Source organism: Aspergillus aculeatinus (genome assembly GCF_003184765.1).
Source record: "Aspergillus aculeatinus CBS 121060 unplaced genomic scaffold BO66scaffold_14, whole genome shotgun sequence".
Lineage (NCBI taxonomy): Eukaryota > Fungi > Ascomycota > Eurotiomycetes > Eurotiales > Aspergillaceae > Aspergillus > Aspergillus aculeatinus.
In genome coordinates this window covers 420,523-437,322 of record NW_020291483.1, presented here as the reverse complement: position 1 = coordinate 437,322, position 16,800 = coordinate 420,523, and the positions used below count along the sequence as shown (strand labels likewise).

At 55.0% G+C, this 16,800-nt stretch overlaps 6 protein-coding genes across 6 annotated transcripts; 3 read left to right on the top strand and 3 right to left on the bottom strand.

Annotated features, from left to right (window-relative positions):
* Positions 1-1,759: 1,759 nt before the first annotated feature.
* BO66DRAFT_280141 (uncharacterized protein) lies at positions 1,760-1,960 on the top strand (the record flags this gene model as incomplete). The annotated part of the gene is made up of 1 exon (XM_025643057.1): positions 1,760-1,960. A coding segment is annotated over one exon (201 nt), but the record flags the coding sequence as incomplete, so codon positions are not given.
* A 691-nt stretch (positions 1,961-2,651) lies between these two features.
* On the top strand, positions 2,652-6,520 carry BO66DRAFT_390450 (histone deacetylase hosB). The gene has a single exon (XM_025647010.1). It carries the CDS (start codon positions 2,987-2,989, stop codon positions 6,401-6,403), a length of 3,417 nt encoding a protein of 1,138 aa, XP_025505794.1. The 5' UTR covers positions 2,652-2,986; the 3' UTR covers positions 6,404-6,520.
* A 17-nt stretch (positions 6,521-6,537) lies between these two features.
* BO66DRAFT_44221 (AN1-type zinc finger protein) lies at positions 6,538-7,914 on the top strand. The gene has a single exon (XM_025651408.1). The coding sequence runs from the start codon at positions 6,815-6,817 to the stop codon at positions 7,883-7,885; it is 1,071 nt and encodes a 356-aa protein (XP_025505793.1). The 5' UTR covers positions 6,538-6,814; the 3' UTR covers positions 7,886-7,914.
* A 227-nt stretch (positions 7,915-8,141) lies between these two features.
* BO66DRAFT_419256 (thymidylate synthase) lies at positions 8,142-9,230 on the bottom strand (the record flags this gene model as incomplete). Its single annotated transcript, XM_025649801.1, has 1 exon — positions 8,142-9,230. One exon carries the CDS (start codon positions 9,228-9,230, stop codon positions 8,142-8,144), a length of 1,089 nt encoding a protein of 362 aa, XP_025505792.1.
* A 1,814-nt stretch (positions 9,231-11,044) lies between these two features.
* Positions 11,045-12,426, bottom strand: BO66DRAFT_390449 (double-stranded RNA binding motif domain-containing protein). The gene is made up of 3 exons (XM_025647009.1): positions 11,867-12,426; positions 11,721-11,780; positions 11,045-11,529 (listed from the first exon to the last, which is right to left on the bottom strand). The coding sequence occupies exons 1-3, from the start codon at positions 11,937-11,939 to the stop codon at positions 11,345-11,347; spliced, it is 318 nt and encodes a 105-aa protein (XP_025505791.1). The 5' UTR covers positions 11,940-12,426; the 3' UTR covers positions 11,045-11,344.
* Positions 12,427-14,722: 2,296 nt separating this feature from the next.
* Positions 14,723-16,707, bottom strand: BO66DRAFT_44176 (uncharacterized protein). Its single transcript, XM_025651357.1, has 3 exons — positions 16,471-16,707; positions 15,261-16,340; positions 14,723-15,203 (listed from the first exon to the last, which is right to left on the bottom strand). Exons 2-3 carry the CDS (start codon positions 16,331-16,333, stop codon positions 15,026-15,028), a joined length of 1,251 nt encoding a protein of 416 aa, XP_025505790.1. The 5' UTR covers positions 16,334-16,340; positions 16,471-16,707; the 3' UTR covers positions 14,723-15,025.
* Between the last annotated feature and the right edge of the window lie 93 nt (positions 16,708-16,800).

Genomic DNA, 16,800 nt, shown 5'->3' with positions numbered 1-16,800 from the left:
CCCTCCTCCCCTGGCTCGGTCCGATACCGGATATTTTATGCTGAATCCCACTGTCAGGAATGTTCAATTGAGTTGACATGAGATCTGAATAATTTATGTTTATGTTCACTTCCTCCGCTTCACAACAGCCGGCTTTTTTTTCTATTGAGATTATGCTTCATTGTACAGTACAGTAGTGTGCTCCCTCCCCCCTGGTTCCGATTGACCTTTCTTCACACGTCTTCCCTATTGATTAAAAAGAATCGAAGATCCAGACGGTCCAGACACACGGCCAAGACTCGGGGTGGCATTTGCGGCTTTTGTCGCCTACTTTGACCCTTACTATGTAGTTACTGTACCTGTACTGTCCCGAGGGAAGGGAAAAAAGGAGTTCCCGTGGGTGGTCCGTCGTTTTCCCCCCTTCCTGAAAGAGTCGATTACATACTCTTCCCCCGGATGATGCGACCTAACGATGAACTTGATGGCTTCTTTGGGGCTTTCTTTTTCATCTTTTATTTTTTCTTTTTAACTTTCTCTTCCGTCGTATGCCGGAGGTTCAGATGTACCTCGTGGGTGAGTGAGTGTGTGGCTGTTGGCATAATGACTGCTGCTACTGCTGCTGATGGGAATTAAACGCCGTAACTCCACCGCAGCGCTTCGGGCCTGACGTCAAAAGCAAATCAATCCATTAACTGCTGCAGAACAGCTGAGCAGTCAACCCCATGATGATGATGATGATGATGATGATGATGATGTTGATGACCCATGATATGATGTTGAGGATTACCATTGCCCCTCCACATTTCCATCCCCCCATGTCATGATCCATTCAATCATTCAGTCATCCTTTTCATCGGGTCGATCTCTTTCAGTAGGGAATAAAAGATCCATTGGGGGACGTGCTTCATTGCGAATCGCTGACCGACTTGACTCGAGGTCTAATTTTACTCCATAATAATCCTCTCTTTTCCCTCTCTCTCTCCCCCTTCTGGCTAGAACTCCTTTCTCTTCCTCTTTTGAACAAGACGATTGACAGACAATATAATATACATATACCGAACCTGCCCCCCTCTCATCCCCCTCTGGTCTTATCTTCTATCTCAGTCTTTACACATCAACTCGTCCTGGTGACTGGTGGAAGTATAGATCCTCGATATACTTCGTCTTGCTTGGGGTCACTCCCACACTATTACCACTACTACTCAACACCTCGTCAACCACCAACACGAATCTCACGGCCGTCTATCCAAGATTGACCCTCCCAAACCACAGAACACGGGAAAAGATTCAAAAGAACAGAACTCCCCACCCCTCTCTTCTTTGAAGAAAAAACTTTGATTCCGACAAATTGGACGGGATATCCACTTCCGCCTCCACTGCAAAACTGTCACTTTTTCTTACTTTTCCTTCCGAGAAACGCCCGGAAGGCCGCGGGAAGAACGAAGAACGCCCAGTGCGACCTTTTTCCCCCTCCCCCTCTCAGGGTTGTCCACACCGACTGCCTGACTCGATTACTCATTATTCACCCTCAATTTGGGCACGTACCGGCGAACGTCTCGGCTTTTAACCTTTGGGTGTCTTTATTGGGCCCATTTCTTCTTTGATTGACATATTTAACCTTGGTGTCGATCCTCCGCGAGCAATCCTGGGTTGGTGTTTGTCTACTATCAGGCTTTCTCCGGCTAAGCAGACGAACCCTACCTATACTTCCTCCCACCCGCCGAACTATATCTTTCCATATACACCCACTACAACCACACACATCACATCACACAACAAAATGTGCCAACAATACTTTACCATCTACTCCTGGTGCCACTGCGAGGAGGCCGCCGGCGAACACTACTGCACCGAGCGCAGCCGCGACAGCTGCCCCAGCCTCGACATCAAGACGGTCCACATGCAATGCTTCTGCCACCTGCACGCCACGCGCGGCTTCAAGTCGGAGCGCAAATGCCGCAAGCACGAGCGCAAGCAGGAGCGCAAGCGCCTGTCGATGATGAGCGCCTCCACGAGCTCCACCGGCAGCTCCAGCGGCTCCTCCAGCGGCGGCTCCAGCAGCGAGAAGAGCTCGCTGGAGCCCCGCCGGCGCAAGTGGTACCATTTCCACTTCCGATCGCGCACGATCTAGAGGGATATTGAGTTCAAGAAGAATGTCTCTCGTTTACTACTGTTTTCTCCTATGTTTCGAAACTTTGTTGCTGCAATTGCTTTTCCTTTGTTATGTGTATCGGTGTTGGTGGCTGTTTCTATATTTTCTTGCTTCTTTGCTTTGCTGGCAAGGCGCTGCGGCTGCGTGGTTTTGGGTTACAGGGTTTATTGAGTATGGGTTGGGGGTTAACAGGCGTTTTGAGAACCTGGTGGAATACACCAGGTAAAGAGGGTTCAAGGCGTTATCTGACTTTTTTTTTTTTTACCCTTCATCTCCAAGCAACGCTTGGGTGATAAGTGTGAAATTATGCATGTTACCCTGGAGTATATTATTTGGGAGGGACTGGTGATTAACACACACTGCATCAAGAGATTCCCCTCATCGTCTATGGGCTGGGCTGGGCTGCATAAGACCAACAAACAATGAAAAGAAACTTTTAGAGACCAGAACAATACAATCAATTTTTCGTTGATCATTGCGTGTTTGGGGAGGGAACGAGAGAGAAGTCAGCTGTCAACTTCCTCATTAGAAGCAAAGAAATTATGGATTGATGGGGTGGAATGTACTTTGAAACCCCTGAGGGGAAGATCCAAACGTACCAAACCCAAAGGTACAGCAGCACAACAAACCACCTTCATTCCTCCCTCCCCCTCCCTCTCCCTCTCCCTGTTTCGCTTTCTCCCTTTCATCATCAACAGCAACAACAACGCCTCCCTTTCTCTTGTCTCACCTGCTCGTTTACTGTCGCTCTTATAAACTTCCTCTGTCTCACAACCCCGTCAGACATTGGGCACCTATTCTGATTGTCATCTTCTGTCTTGCTTTGTGTGTTATACTTCATCCAATGGGCCCGTCATGGACCCCTCACAACGCGATGCGGAGCCTGCGTCATTCACTGCGACTGTGTCCGATAACACCAACATCAACACCACCACCACAACAACAGCGATAAACACATCAAGTTCTACTTATCCTGGATCCTCTTATATTACTACTACTCCCCCAACCGATCCCTCTATCATCGCTACTCCGCATCCACCATCTCCTCCCGATCGTGTATCGTCGCGCTTATCGCCCCCCGATCCCCCCGCGCGTTCGCACCCGCCCCCTCGGCGCATCCCCAGCTCTGATTCCCTGGCGGACGATCGCCGCAAGTCCACCCCGAGCTTGAAGAAGCGCTCATCAACCGCGTCGCTGCACTCCAACCGAGGCACTTCAGCCTCTCCGCGTCCGACCACCGCGTCGCGGCGCTCCTCCTCCTCGCCCTTGGGGTCATCTCCGCCGACCGCCGCCGCCGCAGCCAGCAGCATGCCCGCGGCCACCGCGCCGGAGCGCTCCTTGCCCACGGCGGCGTCAATCGCAGCCGATTTCCTGCAGAAGGAGATGAATTGGCATCAGTCCACCGACGTCCAGGCCTCCACCCTGGTGCTGCTACACGATGCGTGCTACGGCCATCGCTTCGCGCGCCCCCGCACCTCCCGCGCCGCCCTGAATTCCATCGTCGAACGCCCGGAGCGCATCCAAGCCACCGTGCTGGGCATCGCGGCCGCGTACGTGCACCTGGCGCGCCGGCATGCCGGCGGTCGACACGCGCCGCACCCCGAACTGGATCCGCGCCAGCTGCCCGTGCCGCCCTTCCAGATCCGCCGGACCGCGCGCACCCTGTCGTTGCAGTCGCCCGCCGTCGCCCATGTGCACGGGTCGCAGTGGATGGAGGAGCTGAGGAGCATGTGCAATGCGGCGGAGTCGCGACTGGCCCTGAACGGCAAGGAGCTGGTTCGACCCCGCAGTGCGGGTAAGGACGGTGCCGCTGCTGCTGCTAGTGCCGCCAACAACGCGCCCGCCCTTCATGAAGGGGACCTCTACCTCTGCGCGGAGTCGCTGGCGGCATTTGAAGGCGCCCTGGGAGGCGTGACGGAGGCGGTCGATGCGGTCCTTGGGACGAGCCCGACCAAGCGAGCTTTTGTCTGCATCCGCCCGCCAGGTCACCACTGCTCCTCGGGCCACCCATCGGGGTTCTGTTGGATCAACAATGTTCACGTGGGCATTGCGCATGCGGCAATGGCCCATGGTCTGACTCATGCCGCGATCCTGGACTTCGATCTGCATCACGGGGATGGCTCGCAGGAGATCGCCTGGGACCAGAACCAGAAAGCCGGCACCGCCGCCCGGAACGCGGCAGCGCACAAGAAAACCATGGTGGGATACTTCAGTCTGCATGACATCAACTCGTATCCCTGCGAGACGGGCGACGCGGACAAGGTGCGCAATGCGAGTGTGTGCATCGACAAGGCCCACCGCCAATCGATCTGGAATGTTCATCTGGAGCCGTGGAAGACCAACCAGGAATTCTGGGACTTGTACACGACCAAGTATAGCATCTTGTTGGAGAAAGCGCGCGCATTCCTACGACTACATACGCAGCGACTGACCAGCGCCGCGAATGGACCCCCGCCCAAGGCGGCCATTTTCCTCTCGGCGGGGTTTGACGCCAGCGAGTGGGAGGGGGCCGGCATGCAGCGGCATCAGGTGAACGTTCCGACCGAGTTCTACGCCAGATTCACGGCCGATGTGGTGCGGCTGGCTAACGAAGAAGGGCTGGGGACGGACGGGCGCGTCATCAGTGTCCTGGAGGGCGGCTACAGCAATCGCGCGCTGACCAGTGGCGTGCTCAGCCATCTGGCGGGGCTGAGCGAGACCAGGGAGACCGATGAGGACCAACAGATCGATCGCTTGGCATCTGAGATGACCGATCGTCTGGGCCTGTCTGACACCCTGCCGGTGGATGTGGTGTCACCCCAACCTGGTTACGACAACGAGTGGTGGTCGCCGGGGATGCTGGAGGAACTGGAAGCGCTGGTGTACCCGCCGTTGGCGCCCGCCAAACCCCGGGAGAAAGCGGCGCCGACCTATTTCCAACCCACCCAGTCCTTTACCGCCAAGGTAGTGAACCCCTCGCGCGATCGCCGGTCGATAGGCTCTTATTACAGTGTCGAGCCCGAGGCGCGCCCGCCCTTGCCGCCGGTCGGCTGGGCGACCTCCACCCACGAGCTTTTTAAAGTGTTGATCCCGACGTATCGGCAGACGACCAGCTGTCGGCCGGAGGAGCTGAACGCAGAGGCATCGCGCTTGCGCCGGGAGCGGAAGGCGGCCACGGCGGCGGCTCGCAGCGCGACCCCCAGCGCCAATAGTGCACCCCCTGCACCGCCGGAGGACAACCGGATGAAACTGCGAGTGCGCAAGCCCAAGCCCGCGTTGCCGCCCAGCCCCCAGGCTGAAACGCCGAAACGGCCGGCAGCGCGCAGCACGCGCAGGACGACCATCGATGCCCCTCCGGAGCGGGGGCAGCAGACGTCACCTGTGGTACGGACTGCGCGGAGGAAGAGTGCGGTGGCCGAATCGGTCGGCAGCGATTCTTCCAATGCGCGAGAGCTGTCCAAGGCTGCGGCGGTTGCTGCCACTGGTGCGATCAGGGCTAGTGGCTCTCGGTCCAGCACGCCTCAACGTGAGGGTGCGTACGCTGCGCCTCCTGTGCCTCGAGTGCCGCTGGAATTTCAGCCTAGTCCGGAGAACAAGGAGAGCAAGGATGAGAACAGGAACACGGAGAACAAGAGCACCAGCGATGATGTCGACAATCTGGCTGCCGGGGTGCGCAAGTTGCATATCAAATTGAACGTCCCGTCCCCGGAAGAGAATGCCGCTCGCGAGCGACGGGCCGCGGAGGAACGGAGGCGTGCGAATGGGGCCAAAGTCACTTCGAAGACGACCAAGCCCCCTCGATCGCCGAAGCGAGTGGGAGGGAAGAGCTCTGCCGCGTCTGCGGTCAAGGTGGCTGGTCGGGATGGAGTTGTGGGGGGTGAGGCGGATAGACATCTGGGTGACAAGCCGCAGCTGATCGGAGACGAGATCAAACCGCAGCTAACCGAGAAGGAGACCAAACCACAGCAGCAGCAGCAGCAGCAGCTTAACGGGCAGGAGACTCAAGCCCCTGCTTCAGTCATGTTCCCATTGTCGGTGGTCTCGTCGCCGGTCTCCGGGACGGGCTCTGCCCAAGGAGGGAGTTGGACGCATTCCGACAAATCCGCGGTGCTGATGTCCCCGCCTCTGACTCCGGGGCAGCCGCAGTCGAGGCTGTATCTACCACCGGCGTCCGAGCCGATGGGGAATGGGTTGCCTGTGTTGATGTCGCGGGGGCCGATTCGGTTTGCGTCGGCGGGTAGTTCGGGGGTGGAGAAGGAGGCAAAGGGAGGACATCAAGCGGAGGACGGATGACTTCAGTGTTGTACTCGGCATATGCTGTAATCTGCCTGACTGCGTAAAGTGTTTTGACGTGTGTGATAACTTATACCCCTTGACCTTAGCTTTTTTTTGTTGCTAGTATTATCTCCGTCTTAATCTCCGCCATCAGATAATGTTGTTGCTGCACCGCCACGCTGAGTCAGGGACTTGTCCCTGTGCATCTTCCAGCACCCGCCAGAAGACCATTAATCATCGTCCACTTGACTTGACTCCGTGATATTGCATTTCTCAGCCAGCTTACCACCTTCTTTTAAACATAACATCTCTCATTTAAATCCAACCCTTATACTACTCACTCATTACACTCACCCTTAACTCATACCATAACCCACCCATCCCAAAGCAAAAATCCCAACCAAAGACACATCACTACAGAAAGAAAGAATGTCCGGCAGCGGCAGCGGCAGTGGCATTGTCCACAATCCCCCCACCGAAGAACCCCCCGAAACCGACCTCGACAGCATCGGCCACCACTGCGACCTGGAATACTGCCACCAACTCGACTTCCTGCCCTTCCGCTGCGCCTCCTGCAGGGGCGTGTTCTGCCTCGACCACCGCACCGAATCCGCCCACCAGTGTCCTCGCGCGGGGGAATGGGTGCGCAGCAGCGCCGCCACCACCACCACCACCACAAACCCATCCTCAGGTTCAACCTCAATCTCCGCCTCCTCAACCCCCCCAACCAAACCAACCATCCACAACACAGCCCAATGCAGCCACCTCGCCTGCAAAACCCTCATCCACACCCTCTCCGAACCGGGCGTCCGGTGCCCCGAATGTCGGAGGGAGTATTGTCTCAAGCATCGGTTGCGGGAGGGGCATGCTTGCCAGCCTTTCGTTCCTGGTGGGAAGGGGGGTGGGGGTGGGGGTGCTGGGCAGGGGCAAGACACGCTGAAGTCGATGTTCGCGCGGGTGCGGGGCAGTTTTGCTTCGCTCGGTGGCGGTGGGGGGAATGCAGGGAAGAGTCGCACGGCTACAGCACCAGGCAAGACCATGGACACGAAACAAAATAAGGCGGGGGCTACGGCTACGGCTACGACTACGACTACCAAGAAAAGCAAGCCGGTCAATCGCGCGATGGCGGTCAACGCGCTCAAGCGCACGGCTAAGGGGGATGCGGCTGTGCCTGCGGAGCGGAGGGTGTATCTTTCTGTTGAGGCGGCGGCGGCGCCTACTAGGGGGTCTGCTGCGGCGGGGGCGGGGGCTGCGGGGGCAGCAGGGGCTTCAGGGGCGTTTTGGTTCGATGGGAAGTGGAAGGTCGGGCGGGTGCTGGATGATGCGGCGCGGAGGCTCGGGGTCGAGAATGTTAATAACCGCGTGGCTGGGGAGGAGGAGCGGCTGCGCGTGTTCCATGTGGATGGCGGGGTGTTTTTGGAGTTTGGCGATACGTTGGGCGAGAAGGTGGTCGCTGGGGATACCTTGGTTTTGTTGCGCGGGGCCGGGGTGATTCTTTAGTTTAGGTGTTGGGGGGGGGGGGGGGCTTTGGTTGTGTTTTTGGGGGGTTTTTCTTGATGGGTTTGGATATTTGGGTTGGTGTTGGAGTTGGACATCGCATTGCATCGCATCGCATCTAGCATAGCATCTAACATGCTGAGTACATAAGGACCGATATACCACTGCTTAATGCTTACTGCTTTTCATACATGTCTATCATATGAAGGCACTCATCTATACAGTCACAGCTGCACTGCACCGAAACCCAAGAACAGCACTAAACACTCATCTTCATCTTAATCGCCTTATGCGGCCGATACCCCAGCACCTCAAACTCCTCCTCCCTCCACCCATCCACAACCCCACTCCCCCGATCCCCCCTCGAGATCCTCACCTCCGGAAACGCCGTCGGCTCCCTGGTCAGCTGCTCCTCCAACGCCTCCACATGATCCAAATACACATGCGCATCGCCCAACGTATGCGTCAAACTGCCGGGCACAAGATCCACCGCAAACGCCAACATATGCGTCAACAGCGCATAGCTCGCAATGTTGAACGGCACCCCCAGCCCCATATCTGCCGATCGCTGATACAACAAACAGTGCAGATGGCCCTTGCCCTTCCCCTTGCCGTCCTCCGTGATCCCCCCCGGGTAGCTCACGTAGAACTGCGCGAACATGTGACACGGCGGCAGCGCCATCTTAGGGATGTCGGCCGGGTTCCACGCGCTCATGATGATCCGGCGGTCGAACGGCGTCTCCCGCAGCTTGCGCACCACCTCCGCCAGCTGGTCGACGCCCTGGCCCGTGTAGTCGCTGGTGGCGTCGATGTACGGCGCCCCGAAGTGCCGCCATTGGAAGCCGTACACGGGGCCTAGATCGCCCTCGGCGCGGTGGGCGAGCCCCACGCTGTCCAGGTAGGCGCGGCTGCCGTTGCCGTCCCAGATCTTTATGCCCGCTTGCGACAGGGGCTGGGAGGAGGTGCAGCCGGAGATGAACCAGAGGAGTTCGGCCACGACGGCCCGCAGGAAGACTCGTTTGGTGGTTAGGAGGGGCAGGATCGGCGTGTATGTGTATTCTTGTTCTTGTTCTTGTCCCGCGGTGGTGGAGGCGGGTGCGGTGGCTTTGTGCAGGCGGAAGCGCATCTGGGGCGGCGCGAAGATCGAGCGCGTGCCTGTGCCGGTCCGGTCGGGCCGGTTCTCGCCTTCGGAGAGGATCGTGCGGATCAGGTTGAGGTATTGGTGTTCTTCGTGGGAGGGGTCGTGCGGTGGGTTGAGGTCAGGGGGAGGGGGTGGGGTGGTGGTGGTGCTGGACGGGGGGTTGAGGGCGGGTTGAGGCGTGGGGGCGGATTCGGCGGAGGGTGGCATTTTGATGGTCTGTTGTTTTTTTGACAGTCGATTGTTGAAGATTGAGGTGGTGGTTTGAGCTTTGGGAGAGTTAGTAGGAGGAAAAGTGTATAGTTATGGAGATGGTGGTCGGCGGGACGCGGTCGCGACGCGCCGCGAGATCACGTGGGCTGTATTACCCGATTGGGGGTGTCTCTGTCTGCAGGGCATGTCACTGACCACAAAGTACTAACTATACTGCATCTAGTGTTGAAGACTGACTCCCCATTGTCTCTGCTCTATAGAATACTCTACTGACCTGAATCTACTGTACAGTCCACAAGAAGACAATCAAACCGAGCACAACTACCATCATCCCATCAACCCAGCCAATCCCCGAAACTCCCCCCTACTATGTAGTCCAGCAATTGGACGCCCAGGACCTTCATGATATACAACAATAAACAATCCCATCGCTTCAATGTCATCCCTGCCATCCCCCAAGCAAGAATATCACCACAATTCTACCTGAATGACGAAACCCCCCTCCTTTTCCCTGATCTCAAAACGTTCTCATCCCATCCCCTTCCCACCCAACCACCATAACATTCAAAATCAACCCACCATAGCATCCCAATAATCCAACCAAGAACCCCCCCCAAAACCACAACCTACACCTACACTACACATAAACCCCTATCTCCCACCCAGTAACCACTCATACCCCCCAGAGAACAAAATCAAAACACCCCCCAAAGCCAGCCCCCTGAACACGCCCTCCCACCACCACCAAAAAGAACACGTGGACGCGCGGACCAACCTACAATCCTCCCCCTCCCCCCCACCGTCCGTCCCAAATCTCGACCAGGATCACTAAGTAAGTAAGTAACTTAGTCAACTAACTTAGTACTTAGTTTCCCAGCCTACGAGGGCTGGGGCCGGGGGTTAACGATGCGTGGTTAGAATAAATCTGATGATGTGCGGAGTGAACCATGGTACTGGGTTCGGGTGGTTCTTCCACTATGGAGAGCGAAGAGCGACAGACAAGGCAAGGCACGAGGAATGGTCCGTGTGTTGGGTTTAGTGACTCTCTCAACTTGACTAACTTATAGTCTGTAAGTGAGAATTAAAATAAAATTTAAAAAAATTCTCCGAGGTTCTGTGGTTATCTTCAGGTTTTCGGGTAAGTGCGGCTGGGCTCACCGCACGCACATTTGCATATGTCACCACCAGGAGCCAGGGACAATGTGAAATTGGATTATCTTTTTACAGATTGAAGGTTAGGTTTGGGTTCAGGGGAGAAGGTAAAAGTTAGATTGTTTTTGTCGGTGCTGGAGGCGATTATTTGAACTCTGGAATCGAAGACTTCCCCCTCAACAACATCCAAATTACATCATCCAAATCCTCACTTTTCTTTATGCTGATACTGTCCATATCCTGGTCGTTGTAGCCTTGCCCTCCCCCCCTCTGTTTGGATATGTTCCATACTACTCCCCCGGTTGTTGTCACACCTCCCAGAAAGCACCAAAGCCCTGCCGCAAGTAGAATGACAATTCCAAATCATTAATCTTCATCATAAATTAGCTGTGCTGTCGTCAATTCAATAAAGAGATCGTGCCACAGTCTTCCATAGCACGTCCAGGCGAGCCATTGAGGCAGAAAAACGATGAGTACACAAGAAGCCAAGGAAGTGGGCGGATGCATGCGTCCGTTGCCTGAGAACAATGCCATTCACAATGCCATTCAGCCAACGTCATCGTCAAACCGGCCGATTTTCAAACCCAGCCCCAACCCCATGGACAAAGGATAATGCTCTCCCGCAGCCTGCTGCCCACCCCCATCCTCTCCCCCCACCAGAAGGAGAAAAAGAAGTAAAATAGTATGCTGCTGTCCGGATCCGCCATCCGCCCCTATGGTCTGTTCCCCTCCCAACAATTTCGTTTTCCTCAAAATAGAAATGAACAAAAGAGATGGTCGTCCGCCGAGATTTCGTGTTGTACATGTTGGCGAGATTCGAGGAATTCGCTTCGGTCCGGGACGCGTCGTACACAACCAACGTATAGGGCGTAGCGACAGAGAATGAACACAGAAACCAAAAGCCGTCCCGAGATACGCCTATTTCCAGTATGTCCGTACGCACGACAGGAAGCCCTCTTCTAACGACCGGGCCCCCGAGGGTAGCCTCCCGGCCTGGAATTTTGATTCCCCCCCTGGAAGTAGTTCACGGCCAATTCGGCGGCGTCTTCCCGGGCATTGTCGAGGTTCTTGCCATCGTACCAAAACCGAGCCTTGAATAACATGCCTTTGACGGTGACCGAGCTGGACCAGGCCGTGCGACCTCCTGCAATAAAGTGGACGGAACTGTCAGTCACTGGTACCACTTTCCAACGGCCAAAAGGACAAAAGTCGGTGAAGAGGGGGAAGAGGGGCTGGTAGGCATAAACATCGACTCCACTCTTTCTCGTCCTCGCTCTGTGCCGAAACGCACGTCTTCGAAGACAATCAGGACGAACTGGAAGACAGCCTGCTTACCTCGACGATCGGAGACAATCACGAAATTCGGGCCAGGGACACCGCTCTCTTTGCAGTGATCTGGTTGCAGAGGGACCAGGGTTAGTTGATCGGATCAAAAGGCAATCGACGTAACTCCTGAGGGATTGCAGTAAAGTGGGGCATACCCTCCAGTCTCGCTTGCCATGTTTTCCCCTGGGATGGCGTAGTGTCCGGATACAAAGCATGGGCACCGGACATTGTGAAGATTCTCGTCAGTCAATGGCTGGCGGCGGGTTTTTTTTCCCCTTGCTGGCGGGACGGAGTGACAGGCACAAACCACAGTGGGCTTGGTTTCTGGGCTGCGTTGAGGCGGAGCAATTTCTTCTCTCTCACTCTCCGGACTACCTAACAAAAGCCAGCAGTCGTCCCGGTTCGATGCTGGATGTTGGGTCGGGCCTAAATGCAAAGCGCAACCGACAGGATAATTAAATCAATCGGGTTAAGTAGGGTCTTGTCCTGCTTGACAATCACGAAACGGCCAGGAGATTCGACCCACGAGCTCAATTGACGGTGGGGCCTTCAACAACCAGATAGTGATAATGGGGAAACCAAACGAATATTATAAGCAATAAGAAATTTCTGCGGTGGCCCCTTCCAGGTGGTTCTTGCCGTGAGTTTCGAACTTCTTTTTATTTTCTAAAAACCATCGGGACAGTCCTCGAGGGATATGGGAAGCGGGGAGTCATATAAACTGTGGGCCATCCCTAAAAGCCCCAGAGGGGAGTTTCTGTGCAAGACAGTTTCGGCGTGTCAAACACGGCACCTAATCATCAAACCTAACAGACGGGCTTATGCATGTAGGGCAGGTAAACATGGCACGGCGTCAGCAAGTTCCCCCCCTCCATTACCATCCACTCAAGGCACGTCAAGTAGCATGGAGAACCTGCGGATCATTCTGAGGCTGCAAGCTGGAACGGCCCGCCGCACGACGACTGAGAGTGTGCCCTTTGAAGAAACGCCAGAGACCAGGAAGGATGGCCGCTAGCCCCCACCCAAGCCCGATGCATCGACTGGCCAGCAATTGTAATCAGAGACAAAGACGGCATGTTGTACAAGGCAAGTATGTCAGTTCGCAGCCAGTTTGCTGGCCAACTCGGCAAGTCCGCAAGAAAGACCACCAACCCCTATCGACGTCGTGGCTCGCAGCTCTACTCCCGCTGCTGATAGGGGGGGGGCATGCTGGTGCTGTTGCGCTTGCGCATTCACTCGCTTGCTCGCTCTTTCTTCTCGCATATCCTCCTCTCCTCCGCTTCCGCAAGCGCATGGGAGAATATCGGGTATGAACAAGCCACTTCGCCTCATAGAAGCTCTTCAGGACAGGGACCCCCGTCCCTTCTGGAAGGAATACACTGGTGGAGGCCGGCCTGGTCTAGTTGCCCAAAAGCGGAGGGAAGCCCCATAGGATGGTCGAAGGACGAATGGAAGCCAGATATCGGATCGAGGTAAACCTCCATTGGACCACTCAGCTAATTCGAAGCGGGCCCTCGGGGCCTGCTGCCAGCTCATCAACGATTTAATGATTTCATTCAATTCGGACCGAAAGCGTAGCCCCGATTCCATCCAGTCGTTGCCTTCCCCTCAGCCCTAGAATCAAACGGTTACAGACCGGGCCGCTCTGCATGAGCTCATCCCTGGGGGGAAAGCCGGAAGCTGCAGACGCTAGGGTGACCAGGGCTTACTCGCATGCTGTGACTATCGCGCGGTAAGTAAACCTTCACGGGTGACAGGGATTGCAGCCGAGAGAGAATCAAGAGTCAAGTCAGAATTAGTGTGAGCCAACCGCAGCTGGCTCGAAGTACCGGGGAACGAAGAAAAATTATTGTCTGTATCTGCAGGAGACATCAGATGCCAGCGAAGAGGGAAGAGCATCGGGGTCTACTAGACCCAGACCAATTTTCACCAGCAACGCTAGTATGATTCGTTGCTTTCTTTCTGGCGCGTTAGTTGGGCATTCATACGTGTGCTTTCATTCGGCCCTTGTCGCATTTTCAGGTCATTTCTGATTGTGATTCAAGATTTTTGTTTTTGCTTTTTGAAGTCTGGCCCATGCGGCTGTTTTAGAATTAGAACCATGAAGCTAAAGAGACGTAGGTGTCTCTTTCAATCTGCAACATGACAAGTAGATCGGCCTGTGCGAAAGCATGCCATAATGACAATGAGAAAAGAACCTGCATAAGCCAGCAAGAAAGCGACGAACCATTAGGCTAGGCGAGAAACGAAGTAGTAAGACGATTGATAGCTAGCTCGCTAGCCAGCCAGCCAGCCAGCCAGCGCTAAATGGAGAGAAAAGAATGGAGAGGAAGAGATGAAGAGGGGGGAAAGGAAGGAGAGAAACAAAGACAAAGACTGGTACGCTTCCGAGGCCCGGCGACAAAACAATCAATCAATCCATGGAAACAAACCTCGACTGGCCCCGCAACGGCCTCAGGCAATCTTGCTGCTACTCTACTGAGTAGAGTGGTTTTTTTTTTCCTTTCAGAAGCTTCTCCGAAATTTCCAACCTCATTGTACAGTACAAACCAGGGTTATCAGGGACAGAGGGATAGGATAGATTTGGGCGCAATCCTCCTCCTCTCCACACCCCCATTCCCTCCTCCCCCTTCCTTAATGGAACACCGGGAAGCCAACAGTTTTGACGCAGGCAACTCCACCACGCAGTTCCTTCACCTGCACGGCTAACCTTGGTCCAGACCGGGGTAGAAAACAAGTCAGGCAGAAATTCATCCATGATAGTTCCATGCTCTCCACTTCCCCTCAGAAGCGAGTGACAGCTTGCTCAAATTGACTTTCTTTCTTTTCCCATGGGTTCCTGGTACATGCATCATCCAAATGTGACTCGCGTAAGCGTCAGTCCACTACTGAGTGTATCCCCAAAATAGTCTTAGTCGAAAGATAGCTATCAGCCTAGTCAGGCGAGGCTGAGAACTATGAACCAACCGATTTTCTACATACAGGCTAGACACTAGCAATATAAAATGCATTCATGCATGTGTGACCCTCCGGTTCCTGTTACACCTCATTAGACCCTAGATAGATAGACAGATAGACATCAGGCCGGACTGGGGTTCCGATTACCGCCCAACGCATCCATGTCTTCATTGACAAAAGCACCTGGTCAGGCCACCAATATGCAAGATGATGACCTTGAGGCCAGGAAAGAGGACGCCATGGCCAGGGTTCTTTCATTAAGTTCCTTAGATTCATTGAGGGGGAGAAGCCGACGCGAATATCCGAATGGAGGATCACCACGTCATATCACTATCCAACTCGTCCCAGACATTAGCTCAGGCGGATCCCCGTCGATGGAACACCTCATCAAGGAACCGCCTGGGACCCATGAGCTCGATGCTCTTCGACAACGTTGATCGCACGGGATGAATGAGTTGCGAATGCTTTTTCGAATGCCATTTCCGACGAATACAATCGTCTACTAGTGCCACCAGCCCGGTGGCAACAATCACACTGTGCACTAGTCAGCCTCAAACTCAAACACGGCAGAGGACCAGGAGGGATCCTTACTCGGCAACGTCAGGCATCTTCTCGTACACGGACGGATCGCTGATCCACATGGAGGACGGAGGAACCCATCCGCCCTTGCGCTCCTCCTCGACGGCTTCCATGGGAGCGAGGATTTCGGGTACGATATGGGCGACTGGCTTGGAGGTGCGCAGGTTGATCAGATGATACGACGACTCCCGCAGGTCGCCCTCCCTCCGGCACTCCCGTCTCCATTGGTATCTCGTGGACCAATACTCAAATTCATATCGCTTCGATTGCCCAGCACCTCGTCGTCTCAGCTCTACATGAGCATAGTTGGAAAACTCCAACAATGTGCTCTCGGTGAGTACGGACTGATGGCGATCCATCCCAGTCTTGGTCTCTAGCTGTTGGTCCGCCCACTCTTCCTCGTTGTCATCCGCTAACTTGTATCCTGAGTCCTGGCGCTTATGTTCCGCAACGGGTACAGATCCATGTCCACTCGACCCCGGCCGCAAGCTGGCCAACACGCTGCTCCACGACTTTCGAAAGACTGCATGCCGGTCGGACCCGGACACCGGCCTCCTTTCCGAATGGCACACTTCTCGTCCCGAATCGCGACTGTAGCGACGGAATGAGAATTTCCGCGAAAACAGATCATACATGCGGAGATGAAACAAGGTGACGTCTTGTTGGTACCCTCCACGTTGCGGAACCATGGTGTCGACCCGCAGGTTCATGTTGCCATCCAGCGTCGCATCGTCATGTCGGACCAGAAGCCGTCGTGACGAGGGGAACAATTGTCCAAAAGTGGACGGATTTGACGGGATGACATCCGGGGAGAAGATGTCCAATTTACGGTCGGTTACTTGGTAGCGCGGCGGTTCGGGAAGATCATCCACGGAGGGATTGGTGGACGTGTAGGTCGTAACCGAGGCCTTGGGGTCTTCCTCCCCATCAAAAGCCATCGTTACCCCCGTCATAGGAGTGGGTCGATCGCTGTAGATCGTAGGGGCCGTGCTTTTCGAACGGTCCGAGGCATCACTGTTGGTCGAACTTGAACTTCCGCCGGACTTTGGACCTCGCTGGCAGGAGGATGTACTGTAGGAACCCATGGTGACGCTAGTAGAGTAATATTAGGATGATCGGCTAGGATAGGGTCGTAAAGGATAGAGCAAAGAAACCTTCTGAATGAATGTATGTGCAGGGGGTAGCGGTGGGAGTACGGGGCGTATAGTAATAGTAGTAGTGCCTTTTGGGTATCGGTTTTTTTTGTGTTTCAGCCGGACAACGCTGGTCGCGCTTCGATGCCCGAGTCAGAACCAGATTATAGCTCGGCTGTGACACTGAAACTCCCAATCACGGGGTAGTCTAGGGAGGATTTGCTGGGTATGCAGAAGGAAAACTCGAAAGACTAGCGAGGCAGAGCCTGTATGTATACTCACACCACAGCCGGAATCGATCTCGTGGTTCGAGATTGTTTGACTTCCAGCGGCACGTCCAGTCAACCCGACTCTCGTTTGCGCAGGGCTTACCAGACCCAAATGAGGCAGGCAAGTATCCCAAGCAGGGTAGAACTAAG